The 20,655-nt window shown below is 40.3% G+C and overlaps 1 protein-coding gene across 2 annotated transcripts in view; it reads left to right on the top strand.

Moving 5' to 3' along the window:
• LOC124255612 (heparan sulfate 2-O-sulfotransferase 1-like) overlaps window positions 1–20,655 on the top strand; it is a 238,312-nt gene that overhangs the window by 138,472 nt on the left and 79,185 nt on the right. For both annotated transcript variants that reach the window (XR_006892707.1, XM_046689502.1), the window contains exon 3: window positions 7,090–7,260. Coding sequence is in view for 1 of the 2 variants with exons in the window: in XM_046689502.1 (XP_046545458.1) it covers window positions 7,090–7,260 (171 nt within the window). In the remaining variant the exon portion in view is untranslated. The remainder of the gene's footprint in view (window positions 1–7,089; window positions 7,261–20,655) is intronic.

Here is a 20,655-nt window from a genome sequence, read left to right as displayed (position 1 = left end):
CGAAAATACTAAGATGAGCACATTGTTAATGTAGAAGGGGATATGTGTGGATGAGGCCAGGCCCCGGTCCACAAACCGCCCGGTGTTACGACACTATCGTAAGTCTTTGTTAAAGAATAAGCGTTGAAGACAAGAACACTTTTCCACATCGGTTGTAGTGTTACGACCATCGTAAGTCTTTGTTAAAGAATAAGCGTTACGATCAGCATATAGCTACGATTGCTTTGTACAGTGGCACCCTGGTCACAACTTGAAGACAAGAACACTTTTCCACATCGGTTGTAGTGTTACGACCATCGTAAGTCTTTGTTAAAAAATAAGAATTACGATCACCGATCACCGTAGAGCTACGATTGCTTTGTGGAAATGTAAGCCTGGCGCTCAACTTGAAGGGCAGGGTCTGCCTGTGTGTAAGTTGTAAGTCTGTATGTAACTCTGTTGTAGGTCTGTGTGTAAGTATGGGAGTAGCCTTACCACAGACATCATCGATAAGTGCAAGTAGGCCCCAGTTTGATTCTTAACAATGAGCCAGATCATCCTTGACATCTTGCTATAGTATTGTTTAGGGTGCCGTTGTACAAAACAACCTTAGTGCTACATCGTAGGTCTATGTTAAGGTATGGGAGTTAACGATCATGTTAAGATCACTTTGTATGGCACCCTGAGTTACGATCACCTTAGCCTTAAGATCACTTTGTACAATGGCACCCTGGTCACAACTTGAAGACAAGAACACTTTTCCACAAAGCGATCGTAGTGCAATGAGTCATTAGTCGATGTAAAAGTTACGATCACCTTTGCAGACACTTACTTCTCAAAGCAGTTTAAAATCCACCATGTTGCGTCAAGCCCAAGCCTAAAGATGGATGGAGCATTAACTCCCAGAGATCAGGTCAAGTTCCAGTCTTCCTCTTCATGAAATATTGCCCTGCTCCAAACACTGTTCTACATGTGTTCTGAATAAGATACCTAAGGGGACTCTTATGGATGTAAAGTTAGATGTAGTATGTCACGTTAGCTGGCTGCATGTGAGTAATATTTCTTCCCCATCAAATTATGGGGTCTTCATGGAGTCACCTATAGTACGTCCATATTGAAAATGTCTCATTTATCTGACGAGCTCTCTGAAATATGGTTCTGAGTGTAATAAGCTAGCATATTATGACAGATCTGATTCAAAGAAAGGCATGTAAGTGTTAGCTTTATGCATTGGAATTAAGTCTGATTTTTATTGGTATTACATGCACGTTTGGTTTCCATGTCTTAGTTATGGCAAAATGTTAATTATGTGATTAATTACCGCTCGTTCGTCAGGCTGCAAGCTGTAATCTGACATGTGGAGTTGAACAAGATATAATCAGGCAGAAGTAGGAGGGAAATATTATCCTGAATAATCACCTCTATACCTCTAATTGATATTCAATACCATGAGTAATACGCAAATAAATGGCTCCGATTATGCACATGATGTCGCAGTTTGAATGCGTGCATAGATTTTTCTTGCCGACAGGTCATTTGGCCAGCCAGTGTCATTAATTTATTGTGAGACATCTCCAGCTTTATAGGAATCCAACATGATCTAGATAGTTCTGGTCTTGAAAAATGAATCTGCATGACGGTTGGTTAATGATATCTTTAATCTCTAATATAAAGACATTGCTTGAGAATTCCAACAAATGTTATGTGTGATGAGATTCTCAATATCCTATTACATCATGATATTAAATGAAGCCAAGAAGTATTTCTTAATTTCTCTTCATATTTCTGATATATGTTTTCTTCGGTTGCTAATTTCAGAAACTGTCGATAACGGCATGATTAAATTCTGTTTGTATTTTACTATGTAAAAGAATATCTGACATATTGCAGTAAACGAGGCAGACTGGATGTTGCATACATTTAACTAACCTGATTGGCTAAAAACAGACACCATATAATCGAAAATAATTGTAATTTGTAACAATGTCTGGATTTCACATTTACAGACGAAACTGAGTCTGGTAGAATGCTAGAAGGAAGACATCTTCTCCCTAGAAACAGGAACTCTCAGGCTGTTGTACCGTATAAATCCTATTATTAGTGCAGCACAGGTTTCAGTGTGGTTGAAAGCTTGATGGATCAACAAGGAGTGGCAATACTTCCATTTGTGCAGATGTTAAAACCATTACAATATGGACTTTCTGAACTTTCCAAAAGAATCTTATTTACATAATTATTACACATAAAAATTGTATGAATGAAGTCAGGGCTGAAGTGAAAATATATCACACATAAGCAATCTGGCTTTATTCATAGGAGTGGGTTCCGTACTGCTGAAGCATGTTGATGTCTAGACTGTTAAATACGGCATTGCCTGGCATTCCATGAACATCCATCTCACCGTCAGAGTAATCCCCCAAGTTGTGGTTTCATACACGGAAGGATTAACCCTCAATTCCTTAATCCAAACATGGGGCTTCCTCCGTTAGATACCACTCAACGAATTAGTTTGTAATGGTTTTCCCACAAGACGTTTAATCAGACGACCAAGCCTGATTTATGTGAAGCTACAACCTATGTGTTATGGCGCTTTCATGTTTCCTGCAAGTTATGATATATTGCCTAATTCATTTAATATTATTTTTTAAGTCCATGACTTTATTGCGCTTGATAAAAAAAGATTATGTAGAATTTGTTCTTGAATCAGGATGTTCACTTTGAGTAATATTACATATAGCAAATATTTAATCATTTTAGATTGGTTTTAAAACCATCAGTATTTTGTTTTGTAAGACTTGAAGGAATTTAATCTGTATGAACTGTTGTCAATTGCAAGTGCTCGTACATACACTGTTGTAATACAATATGCATAGTTTTCCATACTGTGGAGATCAGGTTATGCTGAACATAGCATACAGATGATGATAATGCTGCTCACAAATAGGGCTGCGCAATATAACTGGTTTACCGGTAGTTACCGGTTCAGACATGAAAACGATGCGTATAGCGATACGCTGATTGAAAACCGATATTTTGACATGCATTCGGAAGTTTCGCAGTTTATCGCAATATGAAAATTCCTTGCAATACCCACCCCTACTAACAAATGGTACTTTGCTCCACGATTCTGTTTCCATTTCCAGTCAAGGTCTAGTCATTGTAATTAGTGTTGTCTGTGAAACCAGAACATTCTGTCTGGTTTATTGGGATCATTATTGAGTTTAGACTGGTATACTCCACAACATGTGGACGAACAACAAAGGCCAACTTTTGTGGAATGCTAGTTTTGCTAAAGGTGTGCCATCATCAGTGAAAACCCCATCTACAAATACAGTAAACTGGCACCAGCTCTTGGCAGTTAGGAAAATGGTATTATATTTAACAATTCATTGCAATAATCTTGAATCTCATGCATATACATACACAGGTAATATGTTAATGTAAGGTATTACAAACTGTTTTAATTATACATAATGTAAGAATACACTGAGGTGAATCATAACACTTGCTGGCTGTGGTGGTGACTTTCATGGTGATTCACTTTCATGGTTATTCAATGCTTGTTTGTTTAAAGCAACACTCAGCAGTATTCAGTCTGTCAGTTATCTGTACATAATATGACCAGACGATCCAGTGACTGTTATTATGATCATTATTCTACACAGTTTGGATATTATAAACTCCACCTGAACACCTCTTCTCCACTAACCCTAGCCTGAACTCCACCTGAACACCTGAATCTGTCCCTGAGGACAGAGGTAGCCAAGTGCTGCGCGCATTGCTCATCATGCTGAAGACCTGCACTTCCAAATGGGTAGAATGTGTAGTATTGATGGAATACTGAATCATTACATATGTACCATGATGTCACAGTACTGAGGTGAATCATTTCTCATGTGTCAGGATTCTTCAATTTTGAAGTGAATCATTACGTTTGTGTCACAATGCCTCAATACTGACATCTTCTGACGGGCTGTTTATTCCAGTAAACTGTTTTTGACAAAATATATTGAGTGAAGAAGAACAGAATCTTTCCCTTTCTAGCATTATGACCAGGGCCCCGTTCTTCAATGCGATCAGTAGTATCAGTTTATTGCATGAAGGCCAGAGGCCCATATACAGAATAAATATGTATGATATGTACAACATATACAACATGCGACACACACGTTACATTGAATCTCTTCTCAATATAAGCGCGTGATAAATAAATAGAGCTACCTTATATTGTAATAGGGATGCTTTACATGAAAGTATTGAATACAGTTTTGTAGCATTAATATTTGATTGTAGCCATTGCGGAAAATACAGTTGCCTTAAATCATTATATGCAGGACAAAGAAATAGAAAGTGTAATTCATTCTCTACAGTATTACAAAATGGACAGAACCTTTGTGATTTTATAATAGATGAATATCTTCCTTGATTGATATATAAATCATTTAGGCCAAGTCTCAGGCGCATGAAAACACTACTGAAGCTTTTACTACGTAAGTTGTATAGATACGACTCAGGTTCAAGTAAAGATTTAAACTCACGATAGCAATCATATCTTGAACTTTCATATAAAGATGAATGCCAGTCTTGTTTAAAGATATCAATAGCCCTGGTACGAAAGAGTTTGATAAATGCATTAACGTCGCCCAGGGTTTGGGATAGCCAAACAAATCCAAAGCCGTATCTAAACAAAAAGAATACTTCTAATAATGGGTTGCCCAAGTATTTTTACCAATATTATCAAGATGGACAATCATATTGTAGGTTTTTTTTGGGCAGACGATGTTCTGGCATATTTATTACTTTACACCAGTACTTTAAACAGCGAGTAAGAAATTATGTACAAAGGAAATCTCCCACATTCACCGCATACACCATATTATTAGGGTAGACATCCCAACATTTAAAAACCTTTTACATGCAAGAAGGTGAACCTTTTCAATGGCATAAAATTCCTTATTGCCCCAAATTTCAGACCCATAAAAGAAGAATAGGCTGTACTTGGGAATCAAACAATTTGAAAAATATATTGGGACCAACAACCCCCAACTTTGGTATAACAGAGAGCAATTGAAGTAGGGCCCTTTTCCCTCTAATTGCCAAATTAATAATGGATTTGTTCAGATTTAGTGTATGTGTAAACAGTATCCCTAGATATTTATATTAGTTAACAACAGTCATGCGCTCACATTTAAAGTACCACTTCCAAAAGTAAAATAAAAAGTTCAACAAGATCAGGAAATAATTGGATGCCATCATAACTCCCATACTTTAACATGGACTTACGACTGTCGTAGCACTAAGATGATCATAACTCCCATACTTTAACATAGACTTACGACTGCTGTAGTGCTACGATCGCTTTGAGGAACAGGGCCCTAGGCAGTAGGACAGTTGAATAACTCAAACATTAACCTGGACGGAATTCCATAAATGGGTACATTGTGTAAAGGATGTCCTTGATGGCCTCTGCTGCAGTCAAGTGGCATTAAGCCTTCCACACTCATGGCATTGCTATCAAGCATATGGTTTACCATATGAAGGGTTAAACACACAGAGACCTGCCCAGCAGAAAGGGAGTGTCTAGAGTGGCGTGGAGTGTTTTGTGCCTCCAGGAACTGGGCAGATCAGGTTAACCCTAGCCTGTAGGGGATGATCCCTTCATTGTGGGACACTATCCGGGAACACAGTTTCTGTCACAGTGGGATTAGGGAATGAAAAATGTTTATTTGTAATGTATCTGGTGGCTGTGTTTGAGGGTGGCACTTAGAGTGGAGAGGTTCTGACTTGTAGTTTCAGTAACAATTTGGTATTGTTGTCGCTGTCAGGAATACGTGATTAATGGGCTGGTGTTCATTGTATTGAGACGTGTTTGCTTTTAAAAAAATCATTTGAAATGCATTGTTGACTTTGTGTGACTTCAGTTTTGTTTAAACGTGTGTTTTCATGTGAGTAGCATTTCTGAAAACACTGCAGCTGGTATGATTTTGTGAATTCACCTGCAGACACCATTGGTCCTTCAAATGCATTTGGCATAATATAAAGCTTTTCTAGTGGATGGGAAGTCAGTCACATGACCTTGAAACGATAAGTGTGTGAATGACACATTTTGATTCCTGTGCAAAATGCACATTATGTTGGAAAACGCACATTCACACATTATCCACAAGACTGTAATCTGGGACTGCCACTTCTTCTGACAGACTACCTCCACGTCCCACATACCATTTTATACATTCTTACCTTTGGCACTCACTGTATGAAGAGATTGATTGGGGTAGCCTAGTGGTTAAAGTGTTGGCTCGTCACATTCCCCATTTGGGTACAATGTGTTAAGCCCATTTCTGGTGTCCCCCGCCGTGATATTGCTGGAATATTGCTAAAAGCGGTGTAAAACCAAACTCAGTCAGTCACTCAGTGTATGAAGGCTCCTAGTCCAATAAACCAACAGAAACAACAGGAAGTATTTGAATAAATAGGTAACTATTTAAATGTGAATAAGTGGTGGCATATTTTATCACAGCTGGATTATCATTTGAAATTTGATCAGTTTCATCCACATGTACAAAGCATAGCTGTCAATCCCTGAGAGTTCCAATGAGTGAGAAGCTGGGGTTATTTTAGGATCATTTTTATGTCATTTGGTGCTATGTCCTTTACATTCAAATCTTTTAATCAAAATCAAAATCACATGACATCTTGAGCACGAAATAATTTTAAGAGTCTCTCAGTGAAAACAGATCTTTAGCCCAAAGCACATGACAACATACATACTAATAAAATAAAACAGGTACAATTCCGTTCTACAACAATGTTCTCTTAGTATAATGGTATGTTATGTTGTTAAAAAAACTACTTTTTAAAATTTGTCAATAATGAGTGTGTTTAGAGAAGTAATGCATGAGTGTGTGACACTGAGGTAAAATGCGTAAGTCTCACGCAGGATGCATGAGAGTTGACAGGTATGTTACGGTCAAATGGGGAAACATCCCTTTAAAAGACTGCCTCCTTACTTACATTTGTTTCACTGCAAGACTGCATAAGGACATTGTTTTTGTGTGGTTGCAGAATTGTAAGTATTACTATACTTAAACATTTTATTTTATTTTTCAGGAACTGGCGGACAATGATAATGATGATCTTATCATTATATACAACCGAGTTCCCAAGACAGGCAGTACATCATTTGCAGGCATCGCGTATGAGCTGTGCCAGAAAAATAGATTTCATGTACTTCATATAAATATCACAAAGAATGCTCGTACATTTTCCTTGTCAGATCAGGTAAGTTGATGTTTGTTCTTAGAGTAGATTAGAATGTATCCTGTCCAACCTTGAAATGTGTTTGAAGGTCACAGGCCTGTGACTGAAACAAGGGACATAATTCCAAGTTATTTTGGTAAATTGAATTATCATAAATGCGCTTTTGAAAAGAATGCTTGATTGATGATCCAATACACACAGTCCTAACAGAGCTGTGTTTGGAATGAAAATATTCTTAATATTGTACAAAAACAGGCACTAATTAGATTGGTCAGTTGGATTCAGCCAGACATTTCAAACAGTAGAGCATGAAATGAGAACCGATTCTCATTACAATCCTGCATGGTTCATCCACCTGTAATGAAAGTCCTAAAAAGCAGCTTGGCTGACAGGTGATGTAAATGAATACTTTGTCTTTGGTTTCTTTCATTCCTCCAAAGGGCAAATGTGACACTGTCACTATTTATTATTATGACTCCAAAGGAAAGATTTAATCAGTGACTGTTAATAGTCTGTTGTATTTTAGTCACACAGGGACTTTCATGTGTGGTGGCAGTACGAACAGTTAGATCACAGAGAGTTAATACAGAAATCCTCTAGCCAGAAATAAACAGGAGACTGACACAAGCTGAGTAATATTGCTTCTCTGGAAGATATTTTTATTTCGAGACCAAGCAGTAATGAAAGTCTGTTTTCTTTCCTTTTTTTCCAGTGACAAATTAGCCTGTAGATGTGCAAATTTGGTGAAATATTTAGCCTTAATTATAGTTGTGTCAGCCTTTGACATGACTTTGTTGGGAGGGAAACAAAGAGACTGGCGCCAACCAATAAACGAGTTGTAACTCAAGACGCAGGACACCAGCGAGTGGTGATAAAACGGGCAAATGTCAGTGTCTCCTGTTTGACTGTGTGGTTCCAGTTGTTGGCAAAATAAATGTTTGAAATAGCTTTGAATTAACCCAAACTTATTGACAATGAAAATGTGATGCATTACTTACTTTTTGTGTTGAGTGATAACTCTTGCCCGTCTCAGCTGATTTTATGTGCACTTTCTGTTTTTGTTGAGTTCAGAAATTGAACAACAAGATTACTTGGTGGCTTTGGAATTGAAGTGCTAAGAGATTAATGTCAGTGGCCTATTCAAGAGTCCCCATCAAATAGTGGCTGTAGAATTTGGTGTGTTCAAAATCCAGATGGTTGAGTGGCCCACACATGTTAACCTCCTGCAGTCATGGCTGAGTTACAAGAAGACTTTCACAAATAGAAGGACCACCAAGGAAGACCTTAGCATCACTGGCAAAAAGTGTCGCTCAGTATAGCTTATGATGACAAGGGTGTCACAGGTGCCTTTCAGTGTAAATCTTGAGCAGCGCTCTAAAATACAGATGACTGACTGACTGACTGACTGAGTTTAGTTTTACGCCGCTTTTAGCAATATTCCAGCAATATCACGGCGGGGGACACCAGAAATGGGCTTAACACATTGTGCCCATGTGGGGAATCGAACCCGGGTCTTCGGCGTGACGAGCCAACGCTTTAACCACTAGGCTACCCCACCGCCCCAAAATACAGATGATGATCAGGGTGTCTTCCTATGAAGGGACCAGTGAAGGTCTGGGTTAGAATTGATCTTCAGCAATGCATGCTTGTCGTAAGAGGCGATTAACGGGATCGGGTGGTCAGGCTCGCAGACTTGGTTGACACATGACATCGTATCTCTATTGCTTAGATCCATGTTCATGGTGTTGATCCCTGGATTGACTGGTTCAGATTCGAATATTTACTGACCGCCACCATATAGCTGAGTGTGGCGTAAAACTAAACTCACTCACTCAGTCACTCCTATTAAGGGTCTCTGACTATGGGGGGCAGTGGGGTAGCGTAGTGGTTAAATGTGTAGGTTGAACTCAGACTTCTACATTGTTCAAGATGAAATATTATGTAACAAAATCACATTCATTCAAGATGTCTGAAATGACATTTTAGTCCTAAATTGACATTTCCTCTTGTTATGAAGACAGATCATTTGAGGCAGAACTTTAATTTACCATACTCGCCTTGTTCAAGTGAAGACCTAATATTTACCACATATTTCCAGAGTTTATGCTTCATGAAACATGAAACCAAATCAAACATTGTTTAAAATTGCTTTTTCACAGCCATGTGTGAAGTGTTTCAAGTGATAAGACTGCACTGAATGTTTGCTGACACCATAATTTCTTCCTATAATATTGATCAGGTTGGGAATCCATACTCATTATGAGAGAAGCGCTCACTTAGGATTTTCTTAAGAAACATGGAACATGTGTTTGTACAGTGAGGAAAGTTTATTGAATTTCTCCAGCAGATTCCCCGCGGAGACATACTTACAATAGCAATTGATTTTTAACCTGTGCTGGTATTTTTGTCTTTCTTCAGGATAGTTTTCTCAGTTTTGTCCAGCTGCACTGAGGAACGTAAATGTTTTTGTAGTTTATTGACAAGCTCATTTAAAGCAAATGACGATCATAATGGAAATTATTGACGCATCATTTGAAGCACTTGTGGCAGTTACATATGAAAGTCCTCAAGCACCTTTCACCTGACAAGGTGCAATCATTACATATGAGACAATCATGGAGGATCTATATCCCTGTACTTGGTCACAACAATCAGTCATGTTAGTCATAGTCAGGACAAAGCCATGAAGGCTAATCCTTGTTTGTTTGTTTCTTTGATGTTTAACTCAGCTGTATTCCATCTGTGGGGTGGCCTAGTGGTTAATTCGTTCGCTCGTCATACCGAAGACCAAAGTTCGATTCCGACATGGGTACAATGTGTGAAGCCCATTTCTGGTGTCCCCAGTGATATTGCTGGAATATTGCTAAAAGCAGCGTAAAACCATACTCACTCACCCACTCACCGCCGTTGTATGCTGACAAACCTCCATTGAATGTAATTGACAGGTTGTAATGACATATGCATTTTGAATGTGTGTATGATAGTACTTGTGTTGCTCTTTACCTTACTGAATGGAAAGAGAAAGTATTTTCGATACATGAATATATTTTTTAAAGAATAATAATATTAACATGAAAATTTATATCTTATTCAATAAGTGCATGTAACTTTTGATTAAATTTCTACACATTTAAGTCATTTTCTGTCTGGTATTTTGTGGCCTTTTTCTGCCTCTATTTAGTGTCCACATACTTCCAGTGTTCACGAATGGTGTTTCAAAGTCACAGGACATTGGGTCCTGTAAGTTTCAGATGTCTGTCTCACCCATTGAAAATGCACAGGACCCATGGAATAAAATTAAAAACACATTTCAGATTTAATATTTCTTATAATTGACATTGAAATTATTAACAAACATAAGATTTATAAACAGCAAACAAGTGTCACATGTCACATAAAACAACTTCAGTCAGAGTCATTGTGAAATATACAGTCAGACACTGGGGCCGGTGGGTTGTAGACTTCTGTCTGACCGTTGGCGAATCTGCCGGATTTGTCAGAGGGTCAGACGCTATTCGTGAACACTGTACTTCATATCCAGAATGACTTGTGCCCTACCTTCCATTGAAGGAAATCACTGTAGGAATGTTCAGGAGTGGAGCAACAAAGGCTGACTGATGACTGTGATTTGTTGGTGTGACACTGACACAAGCTGGGAATTCCAATACTGCTGCACTGTACTACAAGCCTTGATTACCGCCACAACTCGCCATTGATCACACGGCTGTATAATAGTTTAGTACCACTTGACACCATGTTGGTAGTACAGTATTGACATTTCCGCATAGTTATAAGTAGCTAACAAAGCAAAGGTATCGTGGCAATAGATGGGAGAAATTAGTGATGAATAATTATGAAAGACTTTGTGTGTTTGGTTGGAGTGTCACTGAGGGTAAAATAGGAGATGTTGTTTCCGTGTTTGAGGGGAGAGGTAAACAATCTCAATCCTAGAAATGTAATGTGCCTTGCCTGTGAGCAACATAGTGGAACAGATACACGCATACACCTGCATGGATACTGTCATATATGCAAATATGAGCTAATGGCTAGTTTAGGCTCCTTCCTTTCCATAGTAAGCAGGCCGGCCATGATGGCTAGTACACTGTGTCTTCCTTCCCTGCCACTCATCAAGTCGCAAATAATGGGTGGTGTGTACTCCATTCCTCCCTCCTACTGTAAACAGGCCAGCAGTGATGGCTGGTATACTGTGTCTTCCTTCCCTGCCACTCATCAGGTCACCAATAATGGGTGGTGTGTACTCCATTCCTCCCTCCTACTGTAAACAGGCCAGCAGTGATGGCTGGTATACTGTGTCTTCCTTCCCTGCCACTCATCAGGTCACCAATAATGGGTGGTGTGTACTCCATTCCTCCCTCCCACTGTAAACAGGCCAGCAGTGATGGCTGGTATACTGTGTCTTCCTTCCCTGCCACTCATCAGGTCACCAATAATGGGTGGTGTGTACTCCATTCCTCCCTCCTACTGTAAACAGGCTGGCAGTGATGGCTGGTATACTGTGTCTTCCTTCCCTGCCACTCATCAGGTCACCAATAATGGATGGTGTGTACTCCATTCCTCCCTCCTACTGTAAACAGGCCAGCAGTGATGGCTGGTATACTGTGTCTTCCTTCCCTGCCACTCATCAGGTCACCAATAATGGGTGGTGTGTACTCCATTCCTCCCTCCTACTGTAAACAGGCCAGCAGTGATGGCTGGTATACTGTGTCTTCCTTCCCTGCCACTCATCAGGTCACCAATAATGGGTGGTGTGTACTCCATTCCTCCCTCCTACTGTAAACAGGCCAGCAGTGATGGCTGGTATACTGTGTCTTCCTTCCCTGCCACTCATCAGGTCACCAATAATGGGTGGTGTGTACTCCATTCCTCCCTCCTACTGTAAACAGGCCAGCAGTGATGGCTGGTATACTGTGTCTTCCTTCCCTGCCACTCATCAGGTCACCAATAATGGATGGTGTGTACTCCATTCCTCCCTCCTACTGTAAACAGGCCAGCAGTGATGGCTGGTATACTGTGTCTTCCTTCCCTGCCACTCATCAGGTCACCAATAATGGGTGGTGTGTACTCCATTCCTCCCTCCTACTGTAAACAGGCTGGCAGTGATGTCTGGTATACTGTGTCTTCCTTCCCTGCCACTCATCCGGTCACCAATAGTGGGTGGTGTGTACTCCATTCCTCCCTCCTACTGTAAACAGGCTGGCAGTGATGGCTGGTATACTGTGTCTTCCTTCCCTGCCACTCATCAGGTCACAATAATGGATGGTGTGTACTCCATTCCTCCCTCCTGCTGTAAACAGGCCAGCAGTGATGGCTGGTATACTGTGTCTTCCTTCCCTGCCACTCATCAGGTCACCAATAATGGGTGGTGTGTACTCCATTCCTCCCTCCTACTGTAAACAGGCCAGCAGTGATGGCTGGTATACTGTGTCTTCCTTCCCTGCCACTCATCAGGTCACCAATAATGGATGGTGTGTACTCCATTCCTCCCTCCTACTGTAAACAGGCCAGCAGTGATGGCTGGTATACTGTGTCTTCCTTCCCTGCCACTCATCAGGTCACCAATAATGGGTGGTGTGTACTCCATTCCTCCCTCCTACTGTAAACAGGCCAGCAGTGATGGCTGGTATACTGTGTCTTCCTTCCCTGCCACTCATCAGGTCACCAATAATGGGTGGTGTGTACTCCATTCCTCCCTCCTACTGTAAACAGGCTGGCAGTGATGGCTGGTATACTGTGTCTTCCTTCCTGCCACTCATCAGGTCACCAATAATGGGTGGTGTGTACTCCATTCCTCCCTCCTACTGTAAACAGGCTGGCAGTGATGGCTGGTATACTGTGTCTTCCTTCCTTGCCACTCATCAGGTCACAATAATGGATGGTGTGTACTCCATTCCTCCCTCCTACTGTAAACAGGCCAGCAGTGATGGCTGGTATACTGTGTCTTCCTTCCCTGCCACTCATCAGGTCACCAATAATGGGTGGTGTGTACTCCATTCCTCCCTCCCACTGTAAACAGGCCAGCAGTGATGGCTGGTATACTGTGTCTTCCTTCCCTGCCACTCATCAGGTCACCAATAATGGGTGGTGTGTACTCCATTCCTCCCTCCTACTGTAAACAGGCCAGCAGTGATGGCTGGTATACTGTGTCTTCCTTCCCTGCCACTCATCAGGTCACCAATAATGGGTGGTGTGTACTCCATTCCTCCCTCCTACTGTAAACAGGCCAGCAGTGATGGCTGGTATACTGTGTCTTCCTTCCCTGCCACTCATCAGGTCACCAATAATGGATGGTGTGTACTCCATTCCTCCCTCCTACTGTAAACAGGCTGGCAGTGATGGCTGGTATACTGTGTCTTCCTGCAATAATAGCTGGTATGCACTCCATTCCTCCCTCCCTCTTCACAGAAACCAGGTTGGCAGTGGTATCTGGTATGCTCTCTTCCTTCCGTGCCACTTGGGGCAGGTCACCAGTAATTGGCAGTGTGTTCTCACATCCTCTTTTCCACTGTAAGTAGGTTATCTGAAATGCATACTGTACGCTTCCTCCTCTCCTACTGTAAGCAGGACAACAGAAATGGCATACACTCCCCCTTCCATCCCATTCAGCCAAAAAACATGGTTCTTTTATGAAATCTATGTCTGAAATGATAATTTAAATTTTTCTATATATTTTTATGAAAAACTTGTCACATTCTGTGTGTTTTGGCATACTCTTAACCATCAATCATCAAGGCTTAACTAAGAATGCTTGTTTTTTCCTGAAAATCAAAACACATTTTAAGTGAAAATATATGACAGTTCCAAGAACAACAGGAACCTAATATTGCATAAATATTTATCTGCTTCATTCTAGTCATTGCAAATAAAAGAAATTAAATATCCTCTTACAATGTAATGTCCTTTTGAAAATGGCTACTGGCAACAAATATTTGTGTTCATACATACATCCTTCATACACCAGTTTTGCTCTGTTTCTTGATAATCTTGGAATTCAGCCAGATTTAGAATGACAAAATACTCTTGTAAAAACTATTACAAGGAGGATGGATTCCAATTCCCCGCAGCCTACTTAGCTTTTACATCAAGGAATATTCTGGCATACTTTGGTGTCAACATTTCACAGCTTTAAATATAATTGAGTCTACCATTTATATGAAGATTTCAAATAGTGTCATACCAGAAGAACATTTACTCAATCACTTTCTTGAAAAAGATTAAAGAGTGTACACTGCTCAACCATTAGTGGGGCGGTGGGGTAGCCTAATGGTTAAACTGTTGGCTCGTCACGCCGAAGACCCGGGTTCGAATCCCCACATGGGCACAATGTGTGAATCCCATTTCTGGTGTCCCCCGCCGTGATGTTGCTGGAATATTGCTAAAAGCGGCCTAAAACCAAACTCGGTCAGTCAGTCAGTCAGCCATTAGTTTGTTTAAGTGTATATAAACAACTATATGCCCACTCAACAGTTAGTTTATCTGTGAGATCATGTTTTCCTTGTCATATGAATACTCTCCTTCAGTGAAGCAAACCATGGACACTGATAGCATGGTTGTTAGGAAGATAATGTCTCAGTTCTTTCCTGACACCACCTGTATTCATGTTGTTGAACAACATCAGGACATTGTGGTGTTCCGATTAATTGAAATAATCGAAGATTGATCACAGTGACCAAACGACCAAGCAATCGATCACATTTTCTCATAATCGAACATAAACGATTTTGGAACTACGGTTTTAGTCTTTGAAATACTTGACAATAGAACATGTCGTTGAAGTTGTCAGGGCCTGAAAACGTGTTTAATTCTTAGAAAACTCACTTCACTAACTGGAAAGCCATGACTGAATATTTCTTGAAGACTCCGTGAAGTTTATGTTCATGATATATTAGTCATCACTTTAAAGTAGCAAGTTGCATCATGTTATAAATATCTGCAATAACAACCTGGATAGGAAAATCTGAAAAATGACGCTAACCAATTTTTTCGATGATTGTTCATTTGTAATGTAACAATCATCAATTGTGAGATTTCAACCAATTCCCAACACTAGTGCTGCGGTCCTGTAGAATATACCTGTGAATGTGAAATGTTCCCCTGAGGTGCGTGTATTTACACATTAACTTCATGCTGTAAGTTAGAATGCAGTAATAGTGTGAGTCTATGAACAGTGTTGTAAAGCAAAGGTTCCAGTTACAAGAGGTGCCTGTAAAAGGCCATTGTAGAACTTTGATGGACTGGGACTCACCCATTGCTGTTCACTCGTGACATCCATTGGGACGACTGTCATTACTCTTGGCTCTTACTATTACCTGCATAAATTACATGATTTCTTCTCTGTCTCCCCTAAATCACCAATAGGTGTTTTGTAAATGTTGTAATGAGGGCCTGAATCTCAACAGGAACACCTGTCATGTACTAGAGACCTATAAGGAGATCCTGTAGTGCAGATACACATATAGGGAGACCCATATCATGTACCAGGAGAGCTGGATCCCAACAAGGAGACCCTATAGTGCAGACACACATATTAGGGAGCTGAACCATCACAGGGAGATCCCATAGTGCAGACACACATATTAGGGAGCTGAACCATCACAGGGAGATCCCATAGTGCAGACACACATATTAGGGAGCTGAACCATCACAGGGAGATCCCATAGTGCAGACACACATATTAGGGAGCTGAACCATCACAGGGAGATCCTATAGTGCAGACACACATATTAGGGAGCTGAACCATCACAGGGAGATCCTATAGTGCAGACACACATATTAGGGAACTGAACCATCACAGGGAGATCCTATAGTGCAGACACACATATTAGGGAGCTGAACCATCACAGGGAGATCCTATAGTGCAGACACACATATTAGGGAGCTGAACCATATCAGACACATTAGGGAGATCCTATAGTGCAGACACACATAGGGAACTGAACGATCACAGGGAGATCCCATAGTGCAGACACACATATTAGGGAACTGAACCATCACAGGGAGATCCTATAGTGCAGACACACATATTAGGGAACTGAACCATCACAGGGAGATCCTATAGTGCAGACACACATATTAGGGAGCTGAACCATCACAGGGAGATCCTATAGTGCAGACACACATATTAGGGAACTGAACCATCACAGGGAGATCCTATAGTGCAGACACACATATTAGGGAACTGAACCATCACAGGGAGATCCTATAGTGCAGATACACATATTAGGGAGCTGAACGATCACAGGGAGATCCCATAGTGCAGACACACGTATTAGGGAACTGAACCATCACAGGGAGATCCCATAGTGCAGACACACATATTAGGGAACTGCATGATAGCAGGGAGACCCACATCATGTACTAGAGAGCTAGATCTGTACAGGGAGACTGACAAACACGATATTGTTGATGCCTTTTAGTTCTAAAAGTCACAAGCCTCTATGATATGTAACAGATGCGGAACCAAGGTTTTGGAATAACTGTGTTCATCAACAGATATGCAAGAATCTGCTTTGAATTCCCTACAAATGAAATTATGTGTTTTGGAAAAGATGTCAATCAATCAAAATGTCATAATATGAATTAACTTTGCCAGCACAGACCAAATTATTGGACTTGGTGACTGCTTGCATGAGGACAATGATGTAAACATTCCACACCAAATGGCCTTTTGTTTTTCATCTTTACTTGATTGAATTCACAGCCAATAATTCAATGATTTATTCAAGCAAATATGAAAGTTCCAATTCCAGGCTTGATAATTTCCTCAGTGTTTTTTTTTTACGGCGTACAAACTAAGTTCAATTCCATTGATGCAAACAGAGAATTGTCTCTGCATGGCTGCTGTTTCCACTGTATCAGTTTGCTCATCATATGTCTAGTTAGCTGAAGTGCTGAAGTTAAAACAACTCCCTTTGTCATACATAAATTCATGAATGACACAGTCAAAAGAAACAAACTTGTTACTTTTAAGGAAATGATCATTTAATTGTCTCAAGATGATCCTGACCACATGGGTACAATGTGTGAAGCCCATAACCGGTTAAACTCCCCCCCCCCCTCGTGATGTTGCTGGAATATTGCTAAAAGCCATAAAATCATACTTTCTCACTCACTGACTCCTCTTCAGTGGAAAACCACACTCGTTCACTCACTCATGAGCAAGAATTGTCTGGGATAAGTATTCATGACCTGTAGATTGACCTCTGTTGGCTTTCTGACTTATGAATCAGAACCATCCCCTGTATCCCTGGCCAAAAATCAGTCAATGGCTTCAATTTTTTCTGAAACTAACAATTATGCCCATGTCTTTATGACAATGAAGACAAGGATATATTGCTACATTTCTCTCATTCTAAGAACTTGACACATAGGGCATCACCAAGAAAGGGAAGTCCTTCATGTACAGTCCGTCCCTCCAGGCTGTGGTGAGATACAGGAGCAGCAATAGAGCAACGACACCACTGTCTGAACTGTCTTGATAGAACCCTCAATACCTAGGTTGTGCTATCAGTGGAACAGGCAGACATGACAGATTAGGTATCAGGATTTTATAGTCTGCCTGTAGGTTTGGTAGCGTATATTTACATTTTCTCAGTGAAGGTTTTCTGTCTGAATATAAGCCATAGGATCGTGGCAAAAGTCAGGGATGAGTTTCTTCAGAGACAATTGTGATCCATCTGTGTTGTCATGGTGACTGTTTCCTAGTCTACACAAGGTGTACTAATGACAGTGAAGTGATTGTCCCAAAGCTATTAGGGTGCCCCTCCCCCCCTCCAGTCTGTCTCTGTCAGTGTGGATGGAAGTGGGCAGCCTTTGTCACCTTTGGTCAGACAGATTGGATGTCTAGTGCTTTGAAACCAATGTCAATGAGAGCCTGGTTGAGATGTCAATACTGAGGCATCTATCTCTCTAATGCTGATTGAAGCCTAACATCACCTTCACTAACTCAGCTTCGGGTCACAGACGGGAAGGGCCATTTGATGCACCCTGGGACATGGGTTCTTCTTTGACAACACATACCATCGTATTACTGATAGGCGCTGGTCACCTTCTTCTGCTAAAAGTCCTGTTTCATGTTTGTCTGATGCACTTTGGTAGTATTCCATTTCGCTTTTGCTTGATTCCTGTAACTTCTGGGAATGAAGTGATCACAATGGCTGCTATGGATCGTGGGTATTGTCAAAACAGCTGACTTCATGCCCTAAACATCTTGAGGCAAGACTAACCTCACACCATGGACAAATGGTTGTAGTCAAGTGGCTTTTGATATTGACTGTGTGATTTCGAACAACTTACGTATTCACAAGTAAAATAAAGATGGTGGGTGCTTCCAACACAAATTTCCAACAAAGCTTGCAGGTACACCATGTATTTGTGAGGTGATGCCAGAAATTTGAAACGATTTAGTTTCAAATGTATGGCATCAATCATCCCATAATCTCAACAAAACATGAGTGAAAACATTAGATACTTTTACCATTTGCAGTATTCTAAATTCCTCTTGTGCCCTATGTTTTGTATTGCCTAGATGATCAATCAAGCATAATATGGTAGTTTTAAAAATCGTGCTGAATCCCAAAAACTTTAGTTTGAAGGATCACATGTCTGAGCTGGAGCTGTTGTAATACCAAGACAAAAAATAGAGGTTTTGAAGTTTGACGTTTCAGGATCTTTGACAAGAAGACCAATGGGATATGATGAAAGACAAGAGTGATCGTCCTGCCCTGTGAAGTGCAAAACGTTTTGAAGTTGCCTCACAAAGTTTTTCGTCAACTTAAATGTGCATTTCCTGTAGTCTAATGCAAGTAAAAGCAGTAATATGTTGTGTGACAAATCCCACCACACAAACATTTAGGATGATTATCAGGCCTGTGACAGCACCATCAGTTGTCCTGAATTTGAAGACTGTATCTGAGACATCCCCATTCATTTGTTAGAAAACTATTCATGTATGTATGGAAATGGAATCATGATAAATAGCTTACACACTTTCTTTCCCTGATACACAACCTTCAGAGGGCACTCATGTACAGAAATCAATAGAAACATACCACTGCCTTTTGAACCTATAAGTGATGACATTTAATTCCAAGTTGTTACAGTTTAATTTTGCGTCATGGAGCCCAGATGGCGCCGAGTAGTGTGCCGAGTTCTCCCACATGTTGGGTTCTGGGTGGAATCTGCCACCTTCTGGACAGGGAGGTGATAAATCAGGAAGCAATCACTTGAAGCAAAACAAAACCTGCGGCTTGTTGTCATCACAGTGTTTTACACTAATCAACCTGAAATATTAGATTCTTTTGTCTGAGAGGACACCTACCTTGATTGATGGAGTTGGATTCCGCCGAGCTGTAGTCAGACTGACTGGAGGCCTTGTCTAGCTGTGTAGCTTTATGCATTAATGACATTATGCGTTAATTTTTTGTGGAAACAGACGTGAGAAAATAAAGGAATTATAATTTACGCTCTCCAATGTGTATTTGTTTGGTGGGTTTCATTGTAAGAGTTTCATCATCAGTTGTGTTATGAAAACAAAGATCATTCCTCTGTTGATGTCACTGGAGTTGAAGATCAACGGTCCCTCCATTTTCTGTTCAGTTACATAGACCCAGAGGTTTAGATGGGCAAAGGTGGCCCAGTCTTAAAAGGGCCTTGAATTTGACATGCAGAGTTTTCTCCCTTATGCATGGCAGGAACATACTAATGTGCAGTCAAATATAAATGTCATGCTAGTTTATCATGACTTTAGACGACCCACTCAATCTTTCATTTAATTGATGACATTGATAAAGTATTCTTGAATGGAATTCAATCATGAATGTTTAGCCTTTATAATATCCGAGTTCACTGTTTATATTTTTTATAAACCATCCTTATCATCTGTACTTTTTGGCCACACAATTGGGATTCCGAAGAAGACTATCTGTAACTGCTCCTGGTGTGTTAGATCTCTCTTGTGGATTGTAAAGGTTCACTGTTTTATATCTTACGGCAGAATCCCATCGAGCACTTTGACATTATTACAGTGACTTTTAGAAAGGGAGAAGAATGGACGGAGCGAGTATCATGTAATAACAACATCACATCCACCCTTTATATTGATAATGGAGCCAGGAGAGTTTTTTCTCCAAATAATGTTACACCTAAAGTAGATTCAAAACAAGTGGGCCTGTCCTGAGGTATTTTTGTAACCCCTCTCTCGAGTAACCACAAAACAGCCATGCTCTGAAATAACAATATTCGAAGTGGCAAGAAGGATTGTAGTTTAAGAACAGTTTGTAATAAAAACAGATGTTGAGGTCAAAATTTCACCTATCTCTTGGATTGTAAGAGTGTTGGAATGTTGTTGAACTGCTATTTTAATAAATCTTGAAATTATAAAAACAGAGGTAATAAAAT

This window comes from Haliotis rubra, unplaced genomic scaffold (genome assembly GCF_003918875.1).
Source record: "Haliotis rubra isolate DU_JTF1 unplaced genomic scaffold, ASM391887v1 Scf603, whole genome shotgun sequence".
NCBI classification, from domain to species: Eukaryota; Metazoa; Mollusca; class Gastropoda; order Lepetellida; family Haliotidae; genus Haliotis; species Haliotis rubra.
This window is presented reverse-complemented; position numbering and strand designations above follow the sequence as displayed.